The 27,594-nt window shown below is 37.8% G+C and overlaps 1 protein-coding gene across 1 annotated transcript; it reads right to left on the bottom strand.

Moving 5' to 3' along the window:
- Nucleotides 1-1,241: 1,241 nt before the first annotated feature.
- Nucleotides 1,242-27,594, bottom strand: LOC131068656 (ras-related protein RHN1). Its single transcript, XM_058003892.2, has 7 exons — nucleotides 27,233-27,594; nucleotides 26,027-26,104; nucleotides 25,756-25,923; nucleotides 4,280-4,328; nucleotides 3,812-3,885; nucleotides 2,286-2,379; nucleotides 1,242-1,807 (listed from the first exon to the last, which is right to left on the bottom strand). The coding sequence occupies exons 1-7, from the start codon at nucleotides 27,269-27,271 to the stop codon at nucleotides 1,713-1,715; spliced, it is 597 nt and encodes a 198-aa protein (XP_057859875.1). The 5' UTR covers nucleotides 27,272-27,594; the 3' UTR covers nucleotides 1,242-1,712.

Here is a 27,594-nt window from a genome sequence, read left to right on the forward strand (position 1 = left end):
TTGGACCAAATTGTATGTCTTTTAATGATTCCACGTGAGATTGATCTTGGACCAGGTTGTATGCCATTAAGTGATTCTAAGCAAGACTGAGCTTATGTTTTACTAGAGTTTTCCATCAAAGTGGATTTCTCCTAGGTATAGTGTTTCTCATGTTATTTATTTTTTGTCTACTTCCTTGAAAGTTGTTTTTAGTCTTGTATTTGTTCTCATTTAATTTTGCACATGGATAACTTATTAACAATATAGCCATGTGAACTTCAAAACCACATTTCTAACAATATCTGTGTGAATCCAAGTAATATAACTCACGGTTTATTACTCATTTTAAATTCCCTATCATTATGCTACAATAATAACACACAAAGTCTACTAAATACATTGCAACACTTCTTATGAAGTTACTGTCACAATGTACTAATAGATAGTGCTCGAGAGAAAGGGCTAAAATAAATGATGATAGGATGCCACACTTATATAGCATAATAAATGCCCATAGATCTTCTCAAGGCCTACCTTAATAAGTAGACTGATTTTCGTATATATTATTTTTTGTTGAACTTCGAGAAATTCTAACCCGAGTTAATTATTTGCCTCGCATCTTTACAATAAAAAATACTGTAAGCCAAATTTACTACGTACAGATCATAGACCCAAATCTTAACTCCTCATTGTTGATCATGATGTTGGTTCTTAACAACTCAATTAATGAAAGTCTTATAGCTATTTCTAGTAAGCTAGATAAATCCAAACCTCAACACAGCATTGATTATCTCAAATTTGGAAAGAAAATCATATAATTAGATTAGCTTCTATAATTTTCAAACATGTTTTGCCTAGGACATCTTGATGATCAATCACAAATTGTAAACTAAAACATTGATGTAAAAATTGCTACACAATAAGGTTCAAAGCCCAAATTAAATGGATTGTGAAAATCTAGTTTGAAGAGTTCTTGTCCATAAAGAAAATCCCCTCATCACTAACCATATTATTTGGTCAAAATTATATAATGTTGCATTAAGCAATGCAAATTGATACATAGTTATATTTATTAAGCTTGGATTTCCCACTTCAGATCTAAAATGAACAAAGGAAACATTAGCCTAAGTGATAAGGGAATGACAATAAGAAACTATAGAACTCCATTGTGAGATTGCACAACCTAAGAGAAAGGCTTATGCCAATCCAAAGGAAGAACTCGTAGGTTTAGAACTTGGGATAAAAATGCATGCTCCAAGAAAGACTACGTTACTGAGTCATCTATTCATAGATATGGAAAGCAAATCAGTACAGCATACAGAATTTAACATCTTACCAACAAATTACACACATCATAATTGAACATAGAGTTGCTGGCATATAATTACAAGAAATTTTTGGTTTTGCAACAACATATTATTAGATACGATCTTCTAAAAAAATGTGAGTCCACACTGAACTTTCTATGTAACACAAATCAATGCGGAAAACACCTGTACAATTTATTTAATTGAAACGAGGCACTTGATCTTTTGAGAGAAATTGGGTAACAAGAAGCATTAGCCAGAACTGGGCTAAGTGATGATAACTACTTATCCAAATCTAGGATTTGAATCTCAACAGGTTCAGCGATGCCCTTTCTATTTACTCAAAGACCAGCCTGCACCGACTTCAATGTATTGCCATCTTTAAATTGTATGCAAAGTGCCCAATCTTTTAGCAATCTAACACCTTCATGAGCAACAAGGATTCCTTCCTCTTTCTGCAGATCTATCTTTCAAAAGCATACTAGAATGTAGATTGGGTTGTGCTTTGGGTAACCTTCGTGCTACACAGCCAGAAAGAAAAAATCAAAATCTAATGTTAACAAATTATGAATAAGAAGACGGTACAAAATAAGAGTTGACAATCCAATTGCAAAAGACAAAAGTAATTAAATTCAAATGAGACCTCAGTGAAAATGTATAACCAATTATATTCAAAATACTAAAAATTCAATATGCAATATTCTCTAGGTTATAATGTAGATTGATTAGTTTCTGCCATTTAGGGTCTCCCTACTAAACCCAGCCTTAGGAAAAGGCTTAAAGCCAAGGAGTCTAAAACCAAAATGAAGAATCAAAATATTGAACATATAGGTCATTTAGAACACCTGCTTCCCATTTTTTAACAGTTATATAGGGAAATCAGAGCATCAAAATAAAGAATAGATCACGTCAAGTGAGTATATATCAATAGTTGCCAGCTCTAGCAAAAGAAAATACAAGCAACTATAAAGCCTAAGTGATACACCAAAAAAAACATACCAATCTCATAGAATAATTCATTGACATTTTGTGCAGTCTTCGCTGACGTTTCCAAGAAAAACATCCCATTTTCTTGGGCATACACTTGACCCTCCTGCATTGTATATATAACATTTGTCAATTTGGATTCACTCAACAGCAAAAATGTTTTTTAGTACAATTTGCATTTGACCATTTCACATGATGCATTTTAAATGGCCTAAGTGAACAAATCTAAAAGAAACTGCTATTGCAAATCCAACAGAAAAAAATACTACTTGAGTGACTCTTAAAAAGTGACAATAGGATCATGTCATAACATTTACATGCACTTTCATGCAACAAGCATATTAAAACTACTGGAGTATAATGATATTTTAAACATTTTAGGTCATCACAGTGAAAAAATATTCATGTCAAACGTTATGATCCAAGTAATAAAAGCAGCTTGCCACTGTTTTTAAAGCTTCCTATTTTCCATGAGAACTATACATGTTGGGAAGTTCCAAGAAAAGATTTCAGTGGTTTTACTTAGCCTTATTTTATATCTAATCTAATATAATAATATTATAATAAGATCGATAGGACTGGGCTAATTACTACATACACAAGCCAAAGCATGTACAATTTGATTAATGCAAGTAACAAGAGAGCAGTGAGATTTTTTTAATAAATGCTCCAGTTAACAATATCCAGTTAATTCATTTGGCATATCTCTACTTTGTACTAAGAATATCATCTCTATGTCAGAAGTAGCAAGAGGAAATATTTTTCTTAATTTGTTTTCTGGAATACAGCTAGAACATGTTCAACAAAGAAGCACATAAGTATTCCACTCAAGTATCATGAGAAATCAAACTTCAACCAGTCCAACATCAATTCAAATTGCTTCATTTGCAAAAACAATTTGACAGTTATTATCAGTTATGGAATAATAACTCTACATGGAAATTAGAAGTAAAGAGAAGGTGTCAATCTTAGATAATAAGTTGTAGAATGCTCGTCTTTGATTGCTATTACTAACAACCAAAAGGTGATAGCTCACAATATATCAACTCATCCAATATTAAGAAATAGAAGTAACAGGCATCGAGAGGATTAATGGAAGTAACAAGAGACCAGTAAGATATTTTACATTAATACCCCACTTAACAATATTCACTCAAGTTATGTGACAAATCTCTACATCTCTATACAATTGACTTAACAATATCAACTACTGTGTCAGACGTGGCAAGAGAAAACATTGTTTAAACTTGTACTCTGGCATGCAGCAAAAACATATTCAGTAAAGCAGCACAAAAGTATTTAACTTACAGCATCAGGAGAAATCAAACTTGAGCCATCCAAATCAATTCAAATGCCAAAAAGCTTCATTTACAGAAAGAATTAACAGTTGTTATCTGGTATGAAATAATAACTTCACCCAGAAATAAATAGTGAAGAGCATATGTCTATCCGAGTTAATAAGTTTTGTACTGCTCTTGTTGCTATAACTACTAATGGTACCAACAAATAGTGTTAGATATCAGGAGGATTTGAAATACCTCTTGCTCCACTTTTCTCTTTGCTACTAGATCACCCTTATTTCCTACCAAAGCCATCACCAAGTTTGGGTTGCCTGCAATAACATTTGCTCTCCAAACTCAAAATATAACTACTAAATAAATACCTTAGGAATAAAAAACTAAACGGTAAAATCTTTAGTAATTGCAAAGAAGATTTCAAAAAATGACACTGAAAAATTACAAACTTAAAGCCAATAACAGCAACAAAACAGCTTGAATAATGAATTCAACTTCCTTCACTAAGAATATTTTAGAATCCAAAAGTAGAAGATATCATGCATCCTTAAAAAAGCTTCTCACATGCAATAATTTCAGCTAATCTCACATCTCTGCCTTGCACATATTGCAGGCAACTTCCCTAAGTAGAAATTGCTCCCAAACAAACTAAACTTGCCAAAAACAGTGATGCCTTATGAACTCGCTGAGAAATATGATGAACACACTTACCTTGTCTTTGAAGTTCCTGCACCCATTTCTTTGCTCGAGTAAATGAATCCTACAATTCAAGAAGCTTTGGTAAGAGCTCTACAAATTATTAAATATTAGCTTTTGCAATTAGTTAAACTTTCCTCCCAACAAACAGAACGTTTAAGTTCTTATGATTTAATATTTTCATTGAATCCTGAGGGTAACAGACCTCCGTACACAACAAATGTTTCCATCTGGATTTAGATTTGCATTATTATAATTTATGATAGCCAGTACAGATTTGCAAACTCCTTACACAACAAGTGTTTCCATCTGGGTCTAATTTTGCATTATTATAATTTATGCAAAACAACATGAAATGCTGACATCAATGATATAGTAATATTTTCTAACAACCACCCATCCTATACCATAAAGTTATAAACAACCTAAGCTTAAACCCTCAACTTTGAATAAAATTCTTGCACGACCTTTCTTATAATTTTCTTTTTAATAGGGCAAAACCTACCAGATAAACTGATGTCAAAAGTTACCGATGAGCATCATGACTCATTTCACCAACGATGTTAACAAATTGCATCTCTATCTCACAAGAAAAGAGCATGCTCCATATCTACTCTAGGCAAGAGATATCTTCTCAGAATAAATCTAAGGTGCATTCTAATACATTTTTTGAGACAATAAAACTAGATTTTAATAAAAATGATTATAACTCGTAAAAATCCAAACTAAATTGTTATTGTTGAATTCAATAGGTTTGGCTTCATAACGTGGCCTTTGCATTAGCATGGAAAATTAGGATGTGAATAACTAGTTACATTCAATGAGCGAACCATACATTTCAACATGTCCATGCTCATGCTATGAGTTACTATTGTTAAGATTTTCAGAAAAACTTCTTGATCTCCTGAGAGGCTTTCCTCAAAAGCTTCTAATTTTAAATGCTAATCACAAACAAATATTCAGATTTCTTCCAACCCTCATGCCACTTTAAATAATAAACTTTATGTATCACAAATTCTGTTTTTGTAACTTTATGATATGATTCTATTTCTAAATTAACATTTAGCTAAGAGAAGCACGTATTATTTAAATTATTTCTATCTACCCTTGGTTGGTATAATAACACTATCCCACTTGCATATAGATTTGACTTATTATAGTTAAAGTTAACATACTAACTATAATGGATGCCTGCATAATTTCACCCTATGAGAGGAATTTGTCCCAGCTTCTGCATGAGATGAGGGAAATTCCCCCTAAATGCTGACTTGGAGAATCCTTTGGCTTACATCATAAAAGTACCTTTGTCATTGATAAGGTAAGTAGGGATTTTCCAATTGCAATTGCTGTGAATTTAAACATCAAGAGGAGTATCTTCAGGCAAAGGTGTTAAATATTAAGTGTTGCAGCCTCAAGTTTGGTGATGGAAGTTTCAGCCTCCATATGAGATAGCTTGAACAACCCAAGCTTGCACACGTTGAAAACATATTGAATGCCACACTAGGCTGGAATATTTAGATTCTACACGACAGACATCAGCCCCAACTTCTTGGAGAATTTATTTTTATAATAAAAAATAAAATCAGTATGCATAAAAAGAAGAGATGGACACAGAAATCTCTGGAGACCCAGAAGTAGCTTAATACACGAGATTCAAATCTGGAAATCAGAATATTGAAAAACTACTGAAATATATGAAGAGCTACAATAGAGAGCAGCATATAGTCAAATGTAAAAGTTAAATACCAGCTCAATAATGATAAAATTTGTGCCTATGAGGGACCTGTTGTGACCTTTTTCATACGTCGCCCCATTGCAAATGGGGACCCCCCCCCCTTTTTTTTTAGGGTTTTTGTTAGAGCCTTGTGACCTTCCGGCATTAGTGTTGCCAAGTTTGTCAGTTTTGAATGGTCTAGGTTTTGAAAGTCATGAGTTAGTGTGTGCAAGCCATGGTTAGAACACAGTCTAGACACCATCAAAGTACCTAGAAAAGCCGAAGGACGAAGTTCGCAATTGATTTGAGCTAATTTGGACAACTTTCTAATTTTAGAAAGTTTTGCTTTTTGCTTTTCTTATTTTTTAGCAAGTTTCGTTTTTTGCATCTTTAAGCACGATCCCCGAAATGGCTATTTTTTAGAAAGTTTTTTTTCCTATTTTTTAGGGATGCTTTCTTTTTTCTATATTTGGAAGGGGATCTAGGGTTTGCACTATTGGCACTGAGATGCACTGAAAACAATCAACAAATTCCTCCGAAATTCAAATTTTGTTTGAAAAAGCCAAATTCCTAAATTTTAGGGATCATGAGGAATTCAAGGGATGATTGAAGTATGGTTTCAAATTTCAAGGAAACCCGAGGAATATTGCACAAGTTATGAAGATTTTGAGTTTTGATCCCATGGTGCACAAGTCAAATCAAGTCTGCCCAGCAACATTTGCAAAAGGGAAACAAAACAAGTAAAGTCTGCCTTGGAGGTGTTAGAAAAGGTTTTGAAGTGCACAATGTGAGTGAAGTCTACCTAGAGGTATATGGAGTGCACAACCTTGATAAAGTCCCCACTTTATCACTTACAACATGGAATAAATCACATGAAGTCCGCCCTGCTCATTGGGAAAACAATTGCTTAAGTCTGCCCTGCCTTGAAAAATGTGATCAGCAAGGAAAGAAGTTCTTCAAGTCCGCCTTAGGAAGAAAGTTGAAGGGTCCAATGCAAGGTAAAGTCCACCATGAGTCATGAAGAGAGCAAAGTCTGCCCTATACTGCAGATGAAAGGTTCCTAAGTGAATTGAACTCCGCCCAAGGTAATGAGTGAAGTGCAAAGATCAATCCAAGTCCGCCTTGAGATAAGGAAAATATGGCTAAGTGTATGAAGTGGTGCCAAGAATCAGATCAAGTCCGCCCAAAGGTGAAGGAAGTAGCATGTGGGAGAAGTGCAAAGGTTTGAGCAAGTCTGCCCTCCTAAGGTGCATAAGATGAACAAAGTCCGCCCTAGCATGATATGTGGTGCACAAACTCAACAAAGTCCGCCTTCCTACTTGGGAAAGAAACTCACAAAGTCCGCCCTTGATTGTATAAGAAGCAAGAAAATGGTGTACAAACTTAACCAAGTCTGCCCAAGTTTGGAGAATGAAATCAATGAAGTCCGCCTCATGAGGAACTTGTTAAATTTGGAATAAAGAAATATTCCCATATGATGTCAGCAAAGATCTTGATCAAGTTCGAACTAAGGCAAATTTAGAAAGTTTTTTGAAATGGGAAAATTGAAGATTAAGTTCGAATCATGGACTGAAATTCAAAATAGAAACTTTCATTTTAGAAATCAGAACTTTCTTAAGTGATTCAACTCAACCCAAAATTCAAAATAGAAAATTTCTTAAGGGACTAAATCAGACTCAAAATGAAGATAGAAATTGCCTTTAAAGGACCAAGTCAACTAAGGATCAAATTAGAAACTTTCTCCTACAACTCGAAAGACTGAGAACTAAATAGATACAAATTTCAAGAGATCTTCTGTGTTTCTAATTAAGAATTTGAACTTCAACTCATTCTTTCATTTTCTCATATGAAGTTCGAACTTTGGAGAACAAGTAGAGAGGGTTTTTGAGAGAAGTTTTCTGCAGGTTGAAGATATTTTGAAGGAGACTTTGTGCAGGTCTAAGATTTTCAACAATTTTTCACAAGCTCATACACAGATTTTGGAAGAACCTTGATTGTTTGAAGGACAAATTCTCTAATTTTCTGAGATAGACCTCTGAGTTTTACCCCCAAGAAGGTGAAAATGAATCTTATGGGCAGATTATTGGGTTTCTTACCTGATTCTTTTTACAGTTTTCAAAGAGAAAGAACAAATTCAACTAATTTCTCTTCTTTTCTTTCTCATTTTCTGCCCTATAAGCAAACATTAGAATGAAATTAATTGAATCTTATTGGATTTAGTTTGTTCTCAGATTCTGATTTTTGGTTAAAATCAAACCTTCAAATTCCTAAGTTTGGTTATATTCAAGGGATTTTCTTGAGATTTTCCGAATATCCAAGTGCTGAAAAATCCCCTTTAAAGTGCTAAGTGTTGGAGAAAGAGTAAAATTGTGATACACTTGGCTGCTAACCTTCGAAATTCACGCTCAAAATGAGGATTCTAACTTAATTTATTTTGGTTTTGCAGGTTTTGGATGAGAGCTAAGGCGGGATCATCAAATGGAGTTTCAAGACAAATTTAGAATTGAAGACAAGTCCACAAGCAAGGTTCATCCGAGCATGAAGATGGCCAAAATTTGGCTAAGTATGGGAAATACTTCACAATTTCCTCCATTGTGGTGAAGGCATAGAGGAATTCTCCAAATTCAAGGCACTTGAAAGAATCTCAATCTCAAGGCATCAAGGAAGAAAAGTCCTCGGACTTGATGAAAAGGATTTCAAGCTTCGTCTTGAAGGATTTCATCTCCTGAAGAGTCAAAGACAAGCTCCCAATCAGAATCAGATGGTGACAAGAAGAAACAAATTCCCATACTTAGACAATTTCTTCACACAAATTGGAGAATTCAAGGAAGAAATCCAACATGCTGAGGTGGCGCCTCGTCATCTTCCAACCAATCAAATTGTTCAATACACAGAAGCTTTCAGCATGTCCAAGTTCAATGAACCTGACTTATCCACAAAAGCTTCTAGAGGGCACACTTCACAATGCAACAACCTTCTATTTTTATTGTTGGTTCATGTTTAGCAAGGACAAGTGTCCCCAAATGTAATTTTCTCATTGGTCGAGGGGTAGTTAGTTTTGGGAAACCCTAATTAGGGTTTTTATCTTTCAATCTAGGCCCTTGATCACTGTTCGATCTCGGCCGTTCATAATTTTTGGACTCCTACATAAGGTTGCCTCCTCTCATTTGGAGAGTGTGTGAAGTTTTTGAAAGATTGTTGCGAGAAGGTCATTTTGGATAATACATTACTTGTGTGCTTTCTCTTAAGGCCTTGTAATCTCTTTTATGTGAATGATTGGCAAGGTTTTCAATTTCTTCAACACATTAGTTTAGATTTTATTTCATGTATGTTAGATTGAATGCAAGATTTGAAAAGTATTGATTTGTGGTGTTTCTCCACTCATACTTTTGGTGAATGGATGATTTCCATTCACTGTGTAAAGTTAGTCTGAGCTTTCCTTTGTGTATGCTTAACTTCCGATCATAAGCACATCCCTTGAAAATTGCACACACTTTGTGTAGTTGTCCTAAGAGAGGCGAAGCAAAGTGTGGTTATTGAGATCACCTAGTCAATACCGTCTCTTGAATTCCTAGGAATAGATTAGAATTTCTTAACCCTTGTCTCCTTTTTCAGTTTTTCCATGATCCAGGTCCCAATTGATAGAGCTTCATTGTCTAAACCTTCATTGTGAATTGAAAAATCCAAATGTAAGTCCCTTTGTGTATTACCGGCATATCGCAACACCCATTGAGCTTATCCACACGTCAAGACCTAACAAAAGAAACCTTGGAATCGTCATATGATATTCTCGCAATCTTAGCATAAGCAGTGATTTTTTCAAGAGAGGATAGAGTGTCTTTGGCCATTTTATTATGAATTTGGTAGATGATAAAACAGACACCAATAGGACCTAGCATACATTATCGAAATCTTTGTGGTTAAAACTGAAACAAAACCACTCAATTTTGACTAGAGAAACGAGAATCGCCCGGACTCGCCCAAACAAGGCAAGTCCGGGTCAGAGTCATGCCTCCCGAGTCTACAGAGCTCAAACTCGGACTTGGCCGAGTCCACGAGGTAAAATCGCCAAACTCGCTGAGTTGGCGAATTTGGCCTAAAATCGCCAAACTCAGCGAGTCCAATGCTTGAAACTCGGCCGCTGGCTGGGTTAAATAAAATGACAAAAAAAAAACATTTTAAAAAGTGTTTTTTTAATGAATGATCTCATCTTTGCTCACTACAACCTCCGCCTGAGAATGAGAAAAAATAGGGTTACAACATGTCAGCCAATAGAAAAATAACACCCGATGCCTTTATTAAATAATAAAAGTCTTTTTGGCCTCACGGGGCGCTGCCCCCAAACCCCCGTCAAAAAATATGGGGGGAAATTGTGTCAATAGAAGTAGGGAAAATTCAACCTCCGAGTCTGACACTAATTGGATCGACCAGGTAGATATAGAGGTTGAGACTGTAGCCATGGCAGAGGAGGAGCGGAGAGCACGAGCAGAGACAGGATATTTAGAGGCACATAATGACACAAATGTTCCTGATGTTGGTGAGCATGGCATGGTGTTATGGGGAGCGGCTATGGTTGTCGAATCATCCAAGACCTACCTTAGATGCCTTCGCAGGGGGTCAAGGCCGGGGCCAGAGGGTGCAGGATCCTCTGAGCCATAGGCTTGTAGTTGTATTTACCTTTGGTATTTGTATGGAACATTTGATGATGATCATATGATGACATGGATTTTTTATTCCATGAATTTTTTGATATCGTATACATTTGACAATATTTATATATCTATGTTTGTTATTTCCTTCAGCTACAATTTGCGTTTATGCTTATGTGATTGATGTATACTTATGTATGTAATCAAATGAGTTGAGTTTGATGATGTTATTGTGTCTTCAAGGTGTATTCAATAAAGGGTGCATGAAACAAGTTTTAAATCTTTAAAAATCTCTAAATTTCTTGAGTTTTTCACTTTCCCGAGTCCAGCCGAGTCTGACTCCGAGTTCTGAGTCTGAGTCTAGGTCGGCCTTGCCAAGTCCAAGCCGAGTCCGAGTCCCGTTTCTATGGTTTTGACACCAAAAAGGGAGCCATCAGAATAAGCTTTAGGTACAAGGATCTTTTATTAATATTTTACTGTTCAAAAACAAAATGGGAGCCTCATGGGTTCCAGTTTCAAGTGGACATCAAGTTTAAAAAATCAGCAGACAAAATTTCTCAAAAGAAAGCGCGAACATGCCAGTCAGTAGTCTGGGGCAGAGCACAGCCAGAGCGAGCAAACTGAACAGATTTGTATTTGGTGTGCCTTTGAATTCAAGCGCTTTTCTGTATGGCTTCATGAATGATCTCTTTGATAGGATCATACATCAAGAATTTCTACAAAATGTGTAGTGGGTTTTTTTGATAATCATTTGACATTGGCAACTGAATGATACAATAGATACCACTTGTGATATTAATTACCATGAAGCCTTTGTTTATCCAAGAAAATCCAAACACAGTCAATAACAAATGAGATGCTCAATTCTTGTTACAAAGTGGCTTGATTTGGCTTGATTTTGTCATAGACTTCCCTGAATATTTGTGTAAAGTTGGCCAGATCTTGGACAAGCGAAGAAGATCTGTCTTGCTTCATTTGTTGGTGGGAAACCATAAGAAACTTCAAAAGAATGCAAACATGGGTAGCCTGTTTGTGGCTATGTTGAATAACATGAAGATAGTTGTCACACTATGTACTTTTATCAGTTCTGATAAGAAATGAAAAGAGCACAGACTAAGGTATGATTAACCTTTCTTTGCCCATCAGTATACAGATGGAATGATGCAGACAATGGAAACTAACAACCGAAAAGCTACCACCATGATCACCAAAAGTGAGCCAAGACGGGTGAGTCGCAATCTGAAATGAAAGTGTAGCAACCTGAAACTGCTACGAAGACACTTGAAGACCAAGTATGCTGCATGCAAAGCATCAATTGTCTTTGTGCACAGCATAAAGATTGTAAGTATAACTTAAGTAGATAAACTCAAGTGTGGTTTTCTAACTCATGGTTTGAATATGCACACGTCCGCTAGTAGGTGTGCACATAGGCAATTTTAAAAAGTGTGCACAGCTATATTTACCAGCAGGCTAAGTGTGTGTTTAGCACATATTAGATCACTTTTCATATGGTGTTCACATTGACTTGCCTTACCTCCCCCAAATAGGTTACAGAAAACACCTTAAGCCTTAAAGGAAAGAGATATCCTGGACGTCTTGGAATGGTCATGTGTGGATAGGCAAGGAATACTAGTCCTTGGCCAAGTGCAATATGCATTCTTCTTAAAAAAGAATTTCCATGTAAAAAAAAATTCCTATGTATTGTTTGGGAGTGATTTCAATGCAATAAACTGTGAAACCTTGATTTAGTGGTTTCTCAATAATTTGGTTTGTTTTGAAATATATTGTGACTCCTGAATCTTTTCAACCTTAATTATCAGAACCAAAGAAACAGATATCAAAATTGTCAATCTCTCCCATGGTTTTTTCATTTATAGTGTGTTTCAAGATTTCCAACCCCAATGGCACACACCAAGAATGACTAGCTAAAGCCACCAACATTACTTACAATGTATTTTTCTATGCATGGAAGTAGCTCTTTTTTGTTGATTCGGGCAACCATGGAGATATATCAAACTTCAAAGCTAAGATCTACCAAGTCCTTTTACAGGCACTAGAGTAATGCAAGAACATGAAAAGGGGATGCCTAGAAATATCCCAGACCCTTAAGAACTACATTTGATTGGGAAAAGACTAAGAGCTCTGGAAGAGGGGAGAAGGAAGAGCACAAGGGAGCAAGGATGAGGGAGTAAAGGCTGGAAATCTGTCCTCGTGGAAGTTAGGATGAAAACCAAATGTGTCTATCCAAAATTAATGTGTCCCAAATAGCAACCTGCATTAAGATATAGCCCACAAGAGAGATTTTACCAAATCTTGGTAGATCTCAAATTGCAATATATAAGGCTTCTGCAATATCAAGGAAACAGGAAACAGGAAACAATAAATTGCATATCATGTAAAATAGAATCAGCCTTCCTACAGATCATATTGCAGTTTTAGTGCAGAAAACAAAACTTAATATTTTCAGAGTCTAGAAAAGTTGAAAACTTGAAAGCATAAAAAGACATGTGGATCTACAGTAGGAGACAACAAAGAGATTTTAGAAGTTGTAGGGAAGCAAATGGATTTGGCCCAGAAAGGAATGTTTCTTAAATTAGGTTGCTGGAAGAACCACAAATATCCGAAGTACACTAAAAACTACATTGATGATAAGGGCTCCACAGGTAAGGGTGAATGTGTATTGAAGTTTCAACAAAGTGACCTGGATTAGAGTCCATTTTATATTTTACATTAACTAAAGATTTTGGCAAATTATAAATAGGCACATACTTGCTATAAGACCTTTGGAAGATGAATATATCCAATGACAAAAATCTAATTGGAATATACCTCATAAACCTCAGATTTCAAATTGCTAAAATTAACTTCAAGGTGAAGAAAAGTTTCTTTTATGGTATTAAGGACAATAACTTGCAAAGCACAGGTATCTTCATATGGTGACCTGGTTCTAAAAAGATAAGAAAAAGCAGCTAGTTAAATGTTCATCCCCACTGTGTTCAAAGAACTATGGTATCTTTGATTCTTAAGTAATATTAGATGTGTTTTTCCTGTCAGGAGGAACTCTTACAGATTTTGACCACCATATACTAGACATGAACACTGAAGGTAGATTATCAAAAAATGGAAAAAGATTTGTGATTTGGAGACCTCCAAAAGGACATGTATAATTGCTATTTTCAAAAGATATAGTGAGAAGTTGGTTGTCTAAGATAGAATAAATGGATGCAAATTTCACATTTTGATAAAGGTAGACTGTTGGAAAGTTACCAGCACACTAGATCCCATGGTTACCCAAGAGTTATATCCACTTTTAGGATACATGAATGGATCCATATAAGGCGATAGAAACATAGTATAAAATGAGACACACAAAAATTTTGTAACATACATCCAAAATTATGCAGCTTCTAGATTACTTCAAAACGTTTCTTTTATATTGATATAATTTTGCATATACAATCTATATCTGATTTTCAATTTCCAAGTCTCTAAAATTATGACAATAGGTTTATTATGAATCTCAATAAAAAATAATAGGAACGTTCTGATTACGAAATAAAGATCTCAGAATTCAATCATAGAAATAAATGTATTTAAAATATAATTATATAGATCAAATCTTTGAGATAGGGCAACACCATACTATATCCTAATATGAGATCAAGACAATACATTTCACATATCCCATAGTCTTTTGCCTCTATCATATATTACTCAACTACCTATCACAACCACTTACCCACACGTGGATAAATACTATTCTAATTAACTAGTGAGATTACTTAAAAAGCATATGCACCCCAACACATTATTTATTACTACCTAGTACATTATAACACTATGTTAACTAAAATCCCTAGATGCAATAGAGATGGCAAAATCGCTCTGGGTTCATACAAAACATAATGTTGCAACTCAGTACAATTATGACGCCATGCCCACTCTTCCAACCATCCATATGCAATCTTGGCAATAGGTTGTTCTTGATGGTACCTATAAGGCTATATCCATATGTTGTTGTGCCACTAGCATCCCCATTATGCACTATAGTAATTAATCCTGTTTTGTTTCAAATAGTCATTGCTTCTCTGATGCCTATAATTGTTCCTTTGGTTCCATCAAGATCCATAATTATTCATTTGTTGATTTAGTGTAGTACTATGCATGCATGATTGTTGCTTATGTGGTTTTGGCCTATCAAAACGATGCGGTGGCCTATAGGTTGCACCTTATTGTGCCACTTCTTCGAGAACAATATTCAACCCATCCATATCCAAACTATAAAAATTGGAATGATAAATGTATTTATCCATTGAGAGCTTCACATCTTGAAAGAGTTAATTTTCCTTACCCTCTATTTGATTGTTCTTTCTTTTCTTTGCTTGCATATATAGTTGTTGACTAATTCCATGCTAATGATGTTATACGTATCAAAAGAGTTTCCAGAAACAATAACCTTTGCCTTCTAAATGCATCCATGAGATTGAAAAATAAAATCTTACTTTATTGGAGTAAAAATCGATGTACTTTTATCCTTAGACTCCTCTACATTTTTTCTGTTAATATCTATGAATTTATTATCATCTTTATCCTTATCAACTATTATTTCATTTTTGTCCATCTATCTAAGAAAAGTTGTTCCATTTCATCAAAAGAATAATGGGTTTTACACAACAGCAAATATCATCTACAAGTTGACACTTGCAGGATGTCGTGCGTGCGGGAGCTTGCTGGTTGTCGAGCTAGGGCACCAATGCCCTAGCTAGTGGGCGGCCGATAGTTTGCTGGTGCGTCGCGGGGAGGGCAGTGGAGGTTGTGCAGGGAGGGGCGGTGCTGGGGGTTGATCGGTGGGTTGCGGGCGGGGGTTGTGCTGCACGCGGCTGGGGGTCAGGTTCTTCTGCGGGTCCGTGGTTGGCCAGTGGGGCAGTGGGCTGCGGTTGGCACTGTATTTCAAGGGTGTTTGGGAGGGGTGGGGCCTTGGTTGTCGGATCTTCTTGCTTGCCCCTTTGGGTTGGGTGGGTTTTTTATTTTTTGTGTGAGGCCCAATGTCGAGTATTGGTGGTGAGGCCTCGAAGGCACTTCCTACCATGGATTTTTCGTGTTGCGGTGGGATCAAAATCCCCATCCCAAAGTATGAAGACTTTTAATAATAACCTTTTTTCCTCAGAGTCGGGGTCTGGTAGTGCTGGTGGCTCTCGGATTACGAAGATTAATGGTTGTCTGAAGAGATGCAATGAGAGGCCGAGGTTGGTTATTCCTTCGGAAATGATAGCTGAAGATGTTGAATACTTTTCAAAACACTCGCTATACTGCAAATTTTTGGGGATGAGGGTTTCTCTGCAGTTTTTGGAAAACTGGGTGCAAAGGACTTGGGCACCGGAAGGGGAAAAGGAGATTATGCTGCTAGCAAACAACTACTTCATGGTTACTTTCAACTGCATGGAGGATCGCAATAGGGTTTTTGAAGGAGGCCCGTATTTTTAAAACCAGGTGGGGTTGTTCACCAAACCTTGGCATGCAGGGTTTAACCCTTCGGAGGAGCTCCCGAATAGGGTTCCAGTGTGGGTTCGTTTACCGCGTTTTCCGATGGAATGCTGCCGGGAGGATGTGCTGCGGATGCTTACCTCACTGCTTGGGAAGCCAGTGGGATCTTCAACGCAAACCTTGGGGAGAAAGGTAATGACTTTTGCTCGTATCTGTGTTGAAATTGACCTTAGTAAACCTTTGCCAGATGCTATAGATATGTGTGTAGGCTCTTATTCTTGGGTTCAGCAGTTAGATGATGAGACTTTACCATTTCGGTGTCGTTTGTGTCATGAGTATGGTCATCTTCAGCCCAAGTGCCCCAGATATAAACCAGTAGTCCACCAACCTCAGTTGTCGACCCATAACCTAGATGGGGCTGATAAAGGAAAGGATGCTATGTCGAATGAGATAGTGGGTGCTGATGGTTTTGTCTCAATTAAGACAGAGAATAGGAATGGAGGACAAAAGAGGTCCTTGTAGGAGAAACAGGAGGAGGATACCTTTAACAAATTCAAAGCCTTGGATGACCTTAGCCAACAGGAAGTGAATCAAGGGTTAATCTCTTTGGATCGAGGTGCTTCAGGGGTGGTTCCGAGTAGCGTGATCAAGGACTCTACACAGGCTCTGCAAGTGGTTGGAAACCAGCAAATGGAGATGGATCAGCCAGTAGTGGTCCACTTGGGAACCACTTCTGGTGCAAAAGTAAATTTGGTTGGGGGGGAGGGTTCTTCGATAGCTCAAATATTGGAACATGCTGGGGTTAAGAGTAATAAGACCTTCGTACACCTGGGTCTTCATCAAAAAGATATTAAGAAAGGTGCTTTGAAGAAGAATTCGAAGGTTGGCAAAAAGAAGAATTTGGATAAGATCAAATTGATGGGGGAGAATTTGGTTGAGTAAGGGTCAGTAAAGACTCTGGATTCTCACTTTTCCATTCTTCTGAAATGATCGTGCTATCATGGAATGTAAGGGGCTTGAACAGCGGCCCTAGACAAAAAGTTGTTCGAGAATTGATTAGGAGTCAGTCTCCTGATGTCTTGTTCCTGCAGGAAACTAAACTGTCTGTGGAAAGTATGATGGGTGTGGTGCCGAAGTTGTGGGGGCGAAGCGAGTGTGTGTTGGGGCAGCTGGCTCCTCTGGAGGGGTGGCCTGCCTTTGGAACCCCTTGAGGATTCGTCCTATTTTGTGGGTTACTTCCAGATCTTCTTTGTCCAGGGTGGCCTCTAGTCTTGAGACTAGGGAATATGTCTTGATTACTAACATTTATGCCCCCACTGATCTTCAGAGTAAGCAGAATTTATGGTCTCACATTTCTTTTATACGCGGGCTATTCCCTTTTCATCCCTGGATTATGGCGGGAGATTTTAATGTCATTTTAGAGTTGTGTGAGAAGAAGGGTGGTGTTATGCGGTTGGAACCTTCTTCTTTCCTTCTCCGGGACAATATATCTTCATTGCATCTTGTTGACATTAAGCCTAATAATGGTCTGTTCACTTGGAACAACAGGAGGGTAGGGGAGTATTGGATTGCGGAGAGGTTGTATCGCTTTCAGGTTTCTAGTTTTTGGGTTGGTGGGGGGTGGTCCACATGTTCGGAGATTCTTTACTGGAGAGGGTCGGACCACTAGCCCATAAAGTAGGTGTCTTCTTCGGCTCGGGTCGCTCGCTCTCCTTCATTCAAATTCCAGCTTATGTGGTTGCAAGATCCTTCTTTGCAGGATCAAGTTGCAGGGTGGTGGACGACAAGGAGGCCAACCTTTGGCAATGCTATGTACACTTTTGCCAAGCAGCTGCAATTTATTAAGGTTCAGCTTAAACAATGGAACCGCTAGTGTTTCGGGAATATTTTTCATGCTAAGAAAGTTGCTCAATTAGTGTTGAATAACATTACCAGGGAAATAAGAGAGCATGGTTTGTCTGAAGCCTTGCTTAGGGAGGAAGACAGGGTTGTCAAGGATTTAGAGGAATGGGAGCTTAGGGAGGAAATCTATTGGATACAGAGAGCTCGTATCGATTGGCTTCAAGCGGGGGACAAGAATACTACGTTCTTCTTCAATTCCGTGAAAGCAAGAAGACATGGCAATTCTATTCTTGTTCTAGTCAATGATAAAGGTGAACAATGTTTATCCTTGCAGGAGATCTCTAGGGAGGCTTTGGAGGATTCTCAAGGGGAATAGGAAGAGGAGAATCAGGTTTTTGCTTGTATTCCTTCTATAGTTACTAGGGAGATGAACGAGCAGCTTGTGGGTCCTATTTTGCTGGAAGAACTTGAGAGGATTGTTTTTCTCATGAGGAAAGGAAAAGCCCCTGGTCCGGATGGGTTCCCAGTTGAGTTCTTTCAAGATTTCTAGGATATTATCAAATTGGACTTATTGGAGGTGGTCCAAGAGTCTCAAAGGAATAAGCAGATGCTTCGTGCTTTGAATGCGACTTTCATTGCACTAATCCCCAAGTGTGAAGGGGCTGACCGGTTAGGCCAGTTTCGTCCTATCTCTCTTTGTAATGTGATATATAAGATCATTTCTAAGTTGATAGCGGAGAGTTTGAAGAACTGGCTCGGGGATGTCATCTCTGAGGAGCAAAGTGGGTTTGTGGAAGGCCGCCAAATCCTGGATGGTGTGGTCATTTCTATTGAGGCCATTCATTCTATGGCGGCTTCCAAGGAAAAAGCTATGTTTATTAAGCTAGAAATGGCTGAGGTTTATGATAGAGTTCGTTGGTCCTTTCTACAAAAGATCCTTAGGGCCTTTGGCTTTGTTGCGGAATGGATTCAATGGGTAATGAGTTGTATTACGTCTACCTCCTTCTCTGTGCTAATCAATGGGGATCATATAGAGTTGTTTGGTGCTTCTAGGGGTCTTCGCCAGGGGGACCCCCTCTCCCCATACTTATTCATTCTCCTGGCTGAGGGTCTGGGGAGGTTGATGAAGCATAATGTGGGTCTGGGTATTATTCAAGGTTGGAATTGGGGAAATGATCAGCATCCTCAATCCCATTTGCAGTTTGTTGATGACACGGCCCTAATGGGACTAGCGCGGATTAGAGAAGCCTCGAATCTACACAAAGTTTTGGATGTTTATCTTGTCGCCTCAGGTCAGTTGATCAATGAGGATAAATCTTCCATTCTCTTCTTCAACACAATACGAAATATTCAGAGGAGGATCGCTCATATCCTGAGATTCCAGGTCGGTTCTCTTCCCTTGACTTACTTGGGTATTCCTATATCTACTGGTAACCCTCATAGGAATTTGTGGCAAGGTATCTTGGACAAATTTCGCATGAAAGTTGAACATTGGACACACAGATGGTTATCCTTGCGGGGAGGGTTCAACTGATCCAGTCGGTGGTTCTGGCTCTTCCGACTTATCGGTGTATGCTCCAAGTGGCTCCTAAGTGGTTCCTGAAGGGTTTGGATTCTCTGGCAAGGCAATTCTTATGGGCAGGCAGCCTGTCCTCCCACAAATGGTGTCTTGTCAATTGCGACTTGGTGTGTAGCCCGAAGCAGTCGGGTGGGCTCGGTTTAAGGCAATCTGTTTTATTTGGGGAGGCTTTGGCGGCTAAATTGTACTGGAGATGGTGTGTTGAACAAGATCAAGGCTGGGCTAGGATTTTAGCCTGCAAATACATGCAAAGGATCCCAAAGGAGGAAATCCCAAGGTATCCGCTTGAGGGAAAAGGTTCTTCGATTTGGAGTACTCTCAAGAAAGGGGCATCTCTTATAAAGGCAGGTCTTTTTTGGATATGTAAGAGGGGGGAAGAGGTGCTTTTCTGGTTCGATTCTTGGGATGGGTATCCCCCCATCGTTGATCAATTTCCCAATCTTGGGAACCTTTGTCGGAGGTTCCTGGAGGTAGAATGGTCTAGGGTGAGCAACTTTAAGGCTGTTTATAGGTGTGGGTGTTTGGAGTTGGAGCGATGGAAGGCTCCTAATGAATGGCCGATTGTTGGTATGGACGAAGAGTGTGCTGAGCTATATGGCATTTTGGCCAGTAGACGTTGTAGCTCCCTTAAGGGTAGGGATAGACTTGCTTGGTCCCCAAATCCTAAGGGCGTTTTCACTATTGCTAGTGGTTACCAAAAGCTGTTGACCCGAAGATTGGAGGGGAGGGAGGTGCCTTGGTGGAAACAAGTGTGGAATCATTTTTCTTGGCCGAAGTGTAACTGTTTCGCATAGACTTTGGCTTTGAATAGATGTCTTACTTGGGACAACATTCGTAAGAGGGGATTCCTTGGGCCTTCCATCTGTGTTTTGTGTGGTAATGGGGAGGAGGATTCATCACACCTGTTCTTTAGATGCCCTTTCTCGCTGCTAATTTGGCATTACTGGTGGGGCGTGTGGAAGCATCCTTGTGTTCACGCAGATTCTTTGGTGGAGTTTTGGAGCAGGTTGGGTAGGCCTCCTATCTTGTCCTCTTTTCTCCAAACTGTCTGGCATATTGGGCCCATTTTCATTCTGTGGCAGATCTAGCTAGAGAGGAATAGGAGGATCTTTAGGGAGGCCAGATTGTTAGTTCAGCAAGTGTGGAATAGAGTCATTGGTATGATTCGGGAGACAGTGGAAGCTAAATGTGCAGTGAATTTTCCTCTGGATAGAGGAGAGGTTGATATTGTGAGTAGGTTGGGTCTGCAGGAGATGACACCTGCCTCGGCATGTGTCACGAGAAGTAGACGTGAGATGAAAAAGGTTCAAAGGTTGGGAAGGTGGATGCCCCCTCAGGATGACTCCATCAAGATTAACACCGATGGCGCCTCTAGGGGTAATCCAGGCCCTACTGGGATTGGCGGTGTTGGTAGGGATAGTAGGGGTGAGGTGGTTTTCTTCTTCTCGGTGCATAAAGGGCGGCAGTCTAATAACTTTATGGAGGGATTAGCAATTTTCTATTCCCTGGAGTGGGCCTTGGAGTTGGGGTGGCGGAAGGTTATCTGCAAATTGGATTCGCAAATTATTGTTAACTTGTTGATTGAGCAGAAGGTGAGTGGGGTGCATTGGCAGTTGGCAGGGATCGTTCACCAAATTCTTGAAATTAGTTCTATGATGGAGAAGGTGTCTTTCATCCACATTCCTCGTGAATGGAATAGAGCAGTTGATTGTTTGGCTAAGTGGGCCTCGGAACATGATGATGATTGGAAAGTTAAAGGTTGGGAGCAACTCTCCCCGGATTACTGTCAGGACCTGCATAAGATATTTGCTGAGGATATGGATAGTAACGAAGCCGGCTGATTTTGGGTTGGGCTTGTGGTCCCCCCTGGGGCCTTGAGACTATGGTTCTCTCTTGGGTTGGGCTTGTGTTCCCCTCTTGGGGCTCTAAGACTCTGATTCTCTGTTGTAATTCTTGATTTTGTTCTTCAATAAATTTTTTACCCCTTTATTCAAAAAAAATATCATCTACAAGTTATACCTTTCAGGTAATGACAAAAAATCACTTTCCATATTAAAAATTTACCGTTTGAATTGGAGCCACCACTCCAATGCATTACCACTTCCATAAAAAATGGAAAACTCTGTTGAGAGTTGGATTTCAAAAAAAAAATCAACAATTCTCCTTTTCAACCATAGATCTCAGAAGAAAATATTGTAGAAAGGCAGATTTAAATATTTTCATCCACTCGCAAAAAATAGAATTTGATTTCCTCACCTTAATTGCAAGATATGATTTTATTTTCAAACTTATGTATCAAAAATTTCTGAAAAATGAAAATCTGAATCACTTGATCAGCTTCAAATTACCATATGTCCCTTGATAATGATCCAAATCTTTAATATGACCACTTTTCAAAAATCTATAAAAGTTCCCTTTCCAATGAATCCAAAATCACAATTTTTAAAGGCTTCCATAAGGCACACAACCCTCAGCAAAAAATCAGCCTTAAATGGAAATAAAAAATCCAAAAAAGTTTTCACTTTTCGCTAGAAAGAGCTTTGGAACCAGATGTTATGAATCTCAATAGAAAATAACAGAAATGTTGCAATAATAAAATAGAGATCTCACAACTCAATTGTAGAAATTACCAAATGTATTCGAAATAAGTTCCAACCCTTGATATAGGGTAGGGTAACATCATACAATGCTCCTTATTGGAATGAAGCCACTCCACAGTATATCTCAATATGAGATCTAGCCAATACTCTTCACATATCCCATATGATTCTCTTGCCTCTATTATACACTACTCAACTACCGACCCCTATCACTTACCCAAACATCTGGGATTAATACTTCTATTCTAATTAACCAGTGGTATGATTTACAAAGCATATGCACCCCAATACATTATTTAATGCTACCTAATACACTATAACACTATATCCTTAGGTACATTACAAGGTCTTCATTCCATAGTTAACAAAATGTTGATAAGGCTCCTCTACTTGAACAAGTTGTTAATATTTTTTATTTTCCTTGCTCAAATCATATTATTTGTATAAGATCCTAGGGCTCTCTATCTGGTTCCTAGTTTATCTCAAAACATTTCCACATCCTCACCCAGCCAAAACCTCCACTGCAGTTCAATCCATACATTTTATTTCATCATTTCTGCAGCCTAATCGTCACCATATTCTTGACATGTGTCCTCACTTCTTCATGTAGGGGACTCCACACCCTCAATCAAGCATCTTCACATTGTTGTTCACAATTTGTATTTTATTTCATCATCTAAAGTTTCTTCTTCCTGAAATTTTCTATATTCTTGTGCTCTATAAATCACACTTTTTCACACACTTCTAAATTGCAAGAAGCACTTTCGCTAAGAAAGATAATATGTTGGTCATGGACATAAAAAGGATAATAAGTGCAGATACTCCTAAAAAATAATATGGTGGTCATGGACATAAACATGAAAGATACTTGAATTCATGTGTCACGCCCTAATTAAGGAGAGAAAACAACCCAATTTAAAAAATAAAAATAAACTAAAAATTCTTCCAATGTCATGGTGTCATGACATTCTATCATATGCACTTGATGACATTGTGTGTGTAGCATCACCATAAGCATGCCCCCTAGAAGGTGGGGTGAGGGAAATAAGATGAGGTCGGGTGTGACAGTGCTTCCTTTTGCACACCCTGAGATGGAGGCTGATCTGGTGTAGGGTTAGGTGTCCTATGTAAGGCACCTCAATGGAAGATCATCTAGGATTGATCCATCTATAGGATCTTCTATATGGAGAGGAGGGACGGGGTCAAGTGCACATGATAGAATGTCATGACACACATAGAAAGAGTTTTTAGTTTTTTCAAAAAAAATTGGGTTGTGTTGTGTCCATAATCTAGGGCATGACATCATGCCCTACTTCCAAGTATGTTGCTTCAAATGGGCTAATGATATTCAAAAAACTGAGCCTCATTGCAATGCCATAAATGCTATGAATGTGGGGATTAGAAAAAGGATTTTCAGGGAATAGAAGGAACCAAAGTTAATTTTGTGACAAATTTCACAAGAGTTTCAACTTTTAATGGAATTAATTATGCAACCACTAGAAGCATTTACTGAAGTCTACCATTCCAAAAACTGCAAGAGAAAGTACATCTTTGCATAAGCAGCCCACAACTTATCATCTGCCAACCAATTGACTGCAGGAATACAGGAGAGGCATAAAATTTGCTAGTAACAAAAGAAAAAGCCACTAGTACGATTCATAGTAACAAATTAAGAAAAACTGAATCAGAAATCAGAATCATGGAGACACATGGATACACTAAAAAGTTAAAAACTCAATGATGAACCTCACAAAAACTAGACTTGTGGAACTAGAAACTTTGAATGAATTGCAGAAGATGCTGGGAGTATTCAATGGAAAATACAAAAATGGATGCCAATCACATTATCGATCAGTTACTGAGGTATTCAACAAAGACACTCTTATTCAAGGTTCATATCATATCTTCACTCTATGAAAGCATACTCTTTTCTATAACATTCACTTGGACCATCAATCATCAACGTATTTGCAATACTATGATCTATAAGTGAAGGTAAATGTGCCTAGAAAAGATAAATACTAGGTGAAAAGAGTGTTGTGTAGTATGTGTTCTCATAGAGAACCTGCCACAAGTAGGATGCTTGGTCAAGGTTGTGACATCTGAATTGCAGATCTGACTTCAGCAGTTGTGATCCATATATAATTGTAAATTAAATAAGAATGTCTTGCAAAGAAGGCTGCCGATACTTGTGTGCTTGATCCAATGGACACAAGAAAATCATGAAAGGCATCTCATGCAATGCCAAAATTGCTGAGTGCAGGTATTTCATAAAAATATTGCCCAAGAATTATAAGGAACTGATATAAAAGTTTAAAACAAATATTGAAAAAATTATAATTTCATGTAATCGCTGAATGCATTAACTCAAATCTGTACTGTTCCAGAGCTAGCAAAAGAATATTCATCAAAGTATATTACATAAGAAGCACACTACTTATCATCTACCAACCAGTGGGCAGGCACAAGCCAGAAAAGGGAATTGGTGAAGCCCTAATACAGGAAAGAATGGGGCTGCAGGATTACCAAAGAGGCTGATGCAGTCAAGGAATGGGTACCTTCAACAGGTAGCCAATCCAAAAAAGAAATTACTTTCAATTTATTGCAACAGCAGGCTCAAAAAAAAAGATTGATAATATTTAATACGGAAACACCAACTTACAAAGATAGCTCCAATCTCAGCTCAATCTCAGCTCAGGAAGAAGAGATTCTTCACAACATTATTGTGAAACCCCAAAAACTTCCACACTCTACAGAGACACACTACAAACTTCATATGGACAACATTTCAGACAAATTTCATATTACTGTAACTCTAGAGTACAAACCATTCCACAGATTTTTTTTATATTTTACCCAGACTATAGACATCAGGCTTTACAAACTTTAGAGAAATGCCACAACCAGTTTGCAAATGACTGGTAAGGGACTATGAAAATCCCCTGACTCCTCTCTTCATTCAGATTTTAACAACATTTTACAAATAAAACACACAACCAGCACTTTTTCCCTGCACTTCCGTTTTCTTTTCAGCCCCCCTAATCTCTGATCTGAAAACCCAAAGTTAATCCTCTAGTCTCCCTGCCAATCTGTGTCTGCCACAAAAGATGAAAAATGCTATGACTCAAAATCACGACCTAAAAAGGGTAAACACCTGCCCATTACGGGCTCACCACTCATCATCACAAATGAAATGCCCAAAATTATAACTGCCAATCGTTACTGAAGAATCTACTATATCTCCAACAAACAGTTTGATGTATTACAAATTTGTAAACAGATGAGGATAAATGTTCCTACATCAAAAGCATATTAATTTCTTCTGGTAAAGGAAATTAGCAATAATAGGATACTTTGTGGAAAAATCAAGGAAATTTAATTGGAAATCAAAACCAAAGAAAAATTGACGGTTGACCCACTGAAGTGCTACTAGCTGAATCTCAAAGAAATCAAACTCGACGAAGTAGACACTGTGAAGAAAAAAGGGATTCCTTAAAAAAAACATTGAGAGCATCCAATGGAGAACACAAACATGAATGTCAATCACATTACCCAGAAAATATTCACATTCCAATTACTAAAAAATATAACTGCAAATTTGAATGTATGCAATGGTTTCTTACAGAGTTTGTGATGTCATATACAATTATAGCTGCTGCAGCACCACGGTAATACATGGGAGCAAGGCTATGGTATCTTTCCTGTCCTGCAGTGTCCCATATCTCAAACTTCACCGTGGTCTCATTGACAGCTAATGTCTGAGAGAAAAATGCAGCCCCTATTGTGGATTCCTGAAATGGTAATAAGAAAACATGTCATCATATTACCTCAAATAAACAGGGAAGACTGCGATACAGAAAGAAATGGGGAAAGCTTGTGAACATAGAGTGAAACCTGGTAGTCAAAAAACTGCCCCTTGACAAAACGTAGAACCAGACTGGATTTTCCAGTCCCCATATCGCCCAAAAGCACCTGACAAATCCAATTCACATGATGAATAATATGAAAATATTGTCGATTAAAACAAATCACAATTATCAGTCCACCCATACTCAATGGGGCAACCAGACATAAGATTTGTAACTCTATAAATACTCATTTTATTTCATTCATTTATCCCTCGTAGCTCAATACCCAAGAAGATCATTAGTTTGGTGTTAAAAGATTAAGTTTTTTAATATTATTGATGATTTTTTTAATCAGCCGTGGGAAAATGTCTACAGCTAACGATTTGAGCTTGACCGATCTTGTGCAAATTTTCACCGGCGTGAAGTGGCAAAGGAAGAGAAAGGCTCAAGTAAAGAGAGATAATCTCATGCCACCAAAAGCATGTTACCAATGGCTAATAAAAGAAGTATTTTGAGGATGAAGAAGGTAGGGGGGGTAGGTCAGGGGAGGAACCACTCTGTGTTTTTCTTGAAGTGATATCACAATCCATAGATTTTGGCCATATACTCAATTTCTGGAACATTTATGCCACGCAAATATTTTCTTCTCCGTTGCCGGAATTCAATGAAATTAAGACGTTTTCAATATACGTAACATAAACTTCTTTATATTCAAACGAATCCATGCCTAACGGTAATCTTAGTGAGCCTACAATAACGAAGACTTATACTACCTAATCACTCAGGCTTGGTATCAAGGTTAGAAGCTTGTTTGGTAATGATCTCAATTCCCATAGCATCATTACGCAGCCTTTTAAGCCAGCCAACTACGCGCTACGTGTTTGAGCCATTCATGGAAAAATGATATTCAAGGTTTTAACAATCTTCAGGATTTATTAATACATATAGCCCCCTTGATTAGTACAGCCGGTCATGGTACTAAATCTATCATATGCGGAAATCACAAACCCATCAGAGAGAGAAACACATACAAAAAACATGAATTTAGGGATTCAGAATTGGTTATGATTGACCTTCAGGATTTTTCCATTCAAATTTTGAAATTAATGATGTTTAACTAACCAAGATAAAAAAAGCCATGAAAGCGAGAAAAAACCTTAAAAAGGGCATGAATTTAAATATTCCTGTAATGGGTACGATGGCATTAGGGATTTCTGGTTTAGAAATTTAAAAAGAAATGTTTATAACTCACAAGCTTGGCCTGAATATTATTGGTGCCTGTCGTAGCCATTGTCCCTCCTCTATATCGGGCTTCTGAATTGTCAATATCTTTGAACAAACAAATCCAATTTTTCCTCTTAACTACTGAAATTGGGGATGGAAATATACGCAGAATTCTTCAGCCCTATACTTGCCGTCACGCAATGAAAGCTCTTTGATCCTTGAAACTGGATGTAGCTAGTGGACTTATTCGTATTTATCCTTCCATCTTTTGCCGGTTACATGTCACCGTTGACAAATTTAGTGTTACAAGTTAAGATGGAGCTCTAAATTTAACTCGAGATCGCCAAATTTGACTGAGTTTTCTCTTGGTATGAACGGTAGGTGATTTGA

This window comes from Cryptomeria japonica, chromosome 6 (genome assembly GCF_030272615.1).
Source record: "Cryptomeria japonica chromosome 6, Sugi_1.0, whole genome shotgun sequence".
Lineage (NCBI taxonomy): Eukaryota > Viridiplantae > Streptophyta > Pinopsida > Cupressales > Cupressaceae > Cryptomeria > Cryptomeria japonica.

Bases quoted from the DNA above. Each gene is read 5' to 3' on its own strand.
- LOC131068656 (XM_058003892.2), bottom strand. From the start codon at position 27,271: ATGGCTACGACAGGCACCAATAATATTCAGGCCAAGCTT. The intron at 26,105-27,232 runs GTGAGTTATAAA...TGGATTTGTCAG, and splicing joins ATAATATTCAGGCCAAGCTT to GTGCTTTTGGGCGATATGGG. The intron at 2,380-3,811 runs GTATTTCAAATC...TATACAATGCAG, and splicing joins AGAGAAAAGTGGAGCAAGAG to GAGGGTCAAGTGTATGCCCA.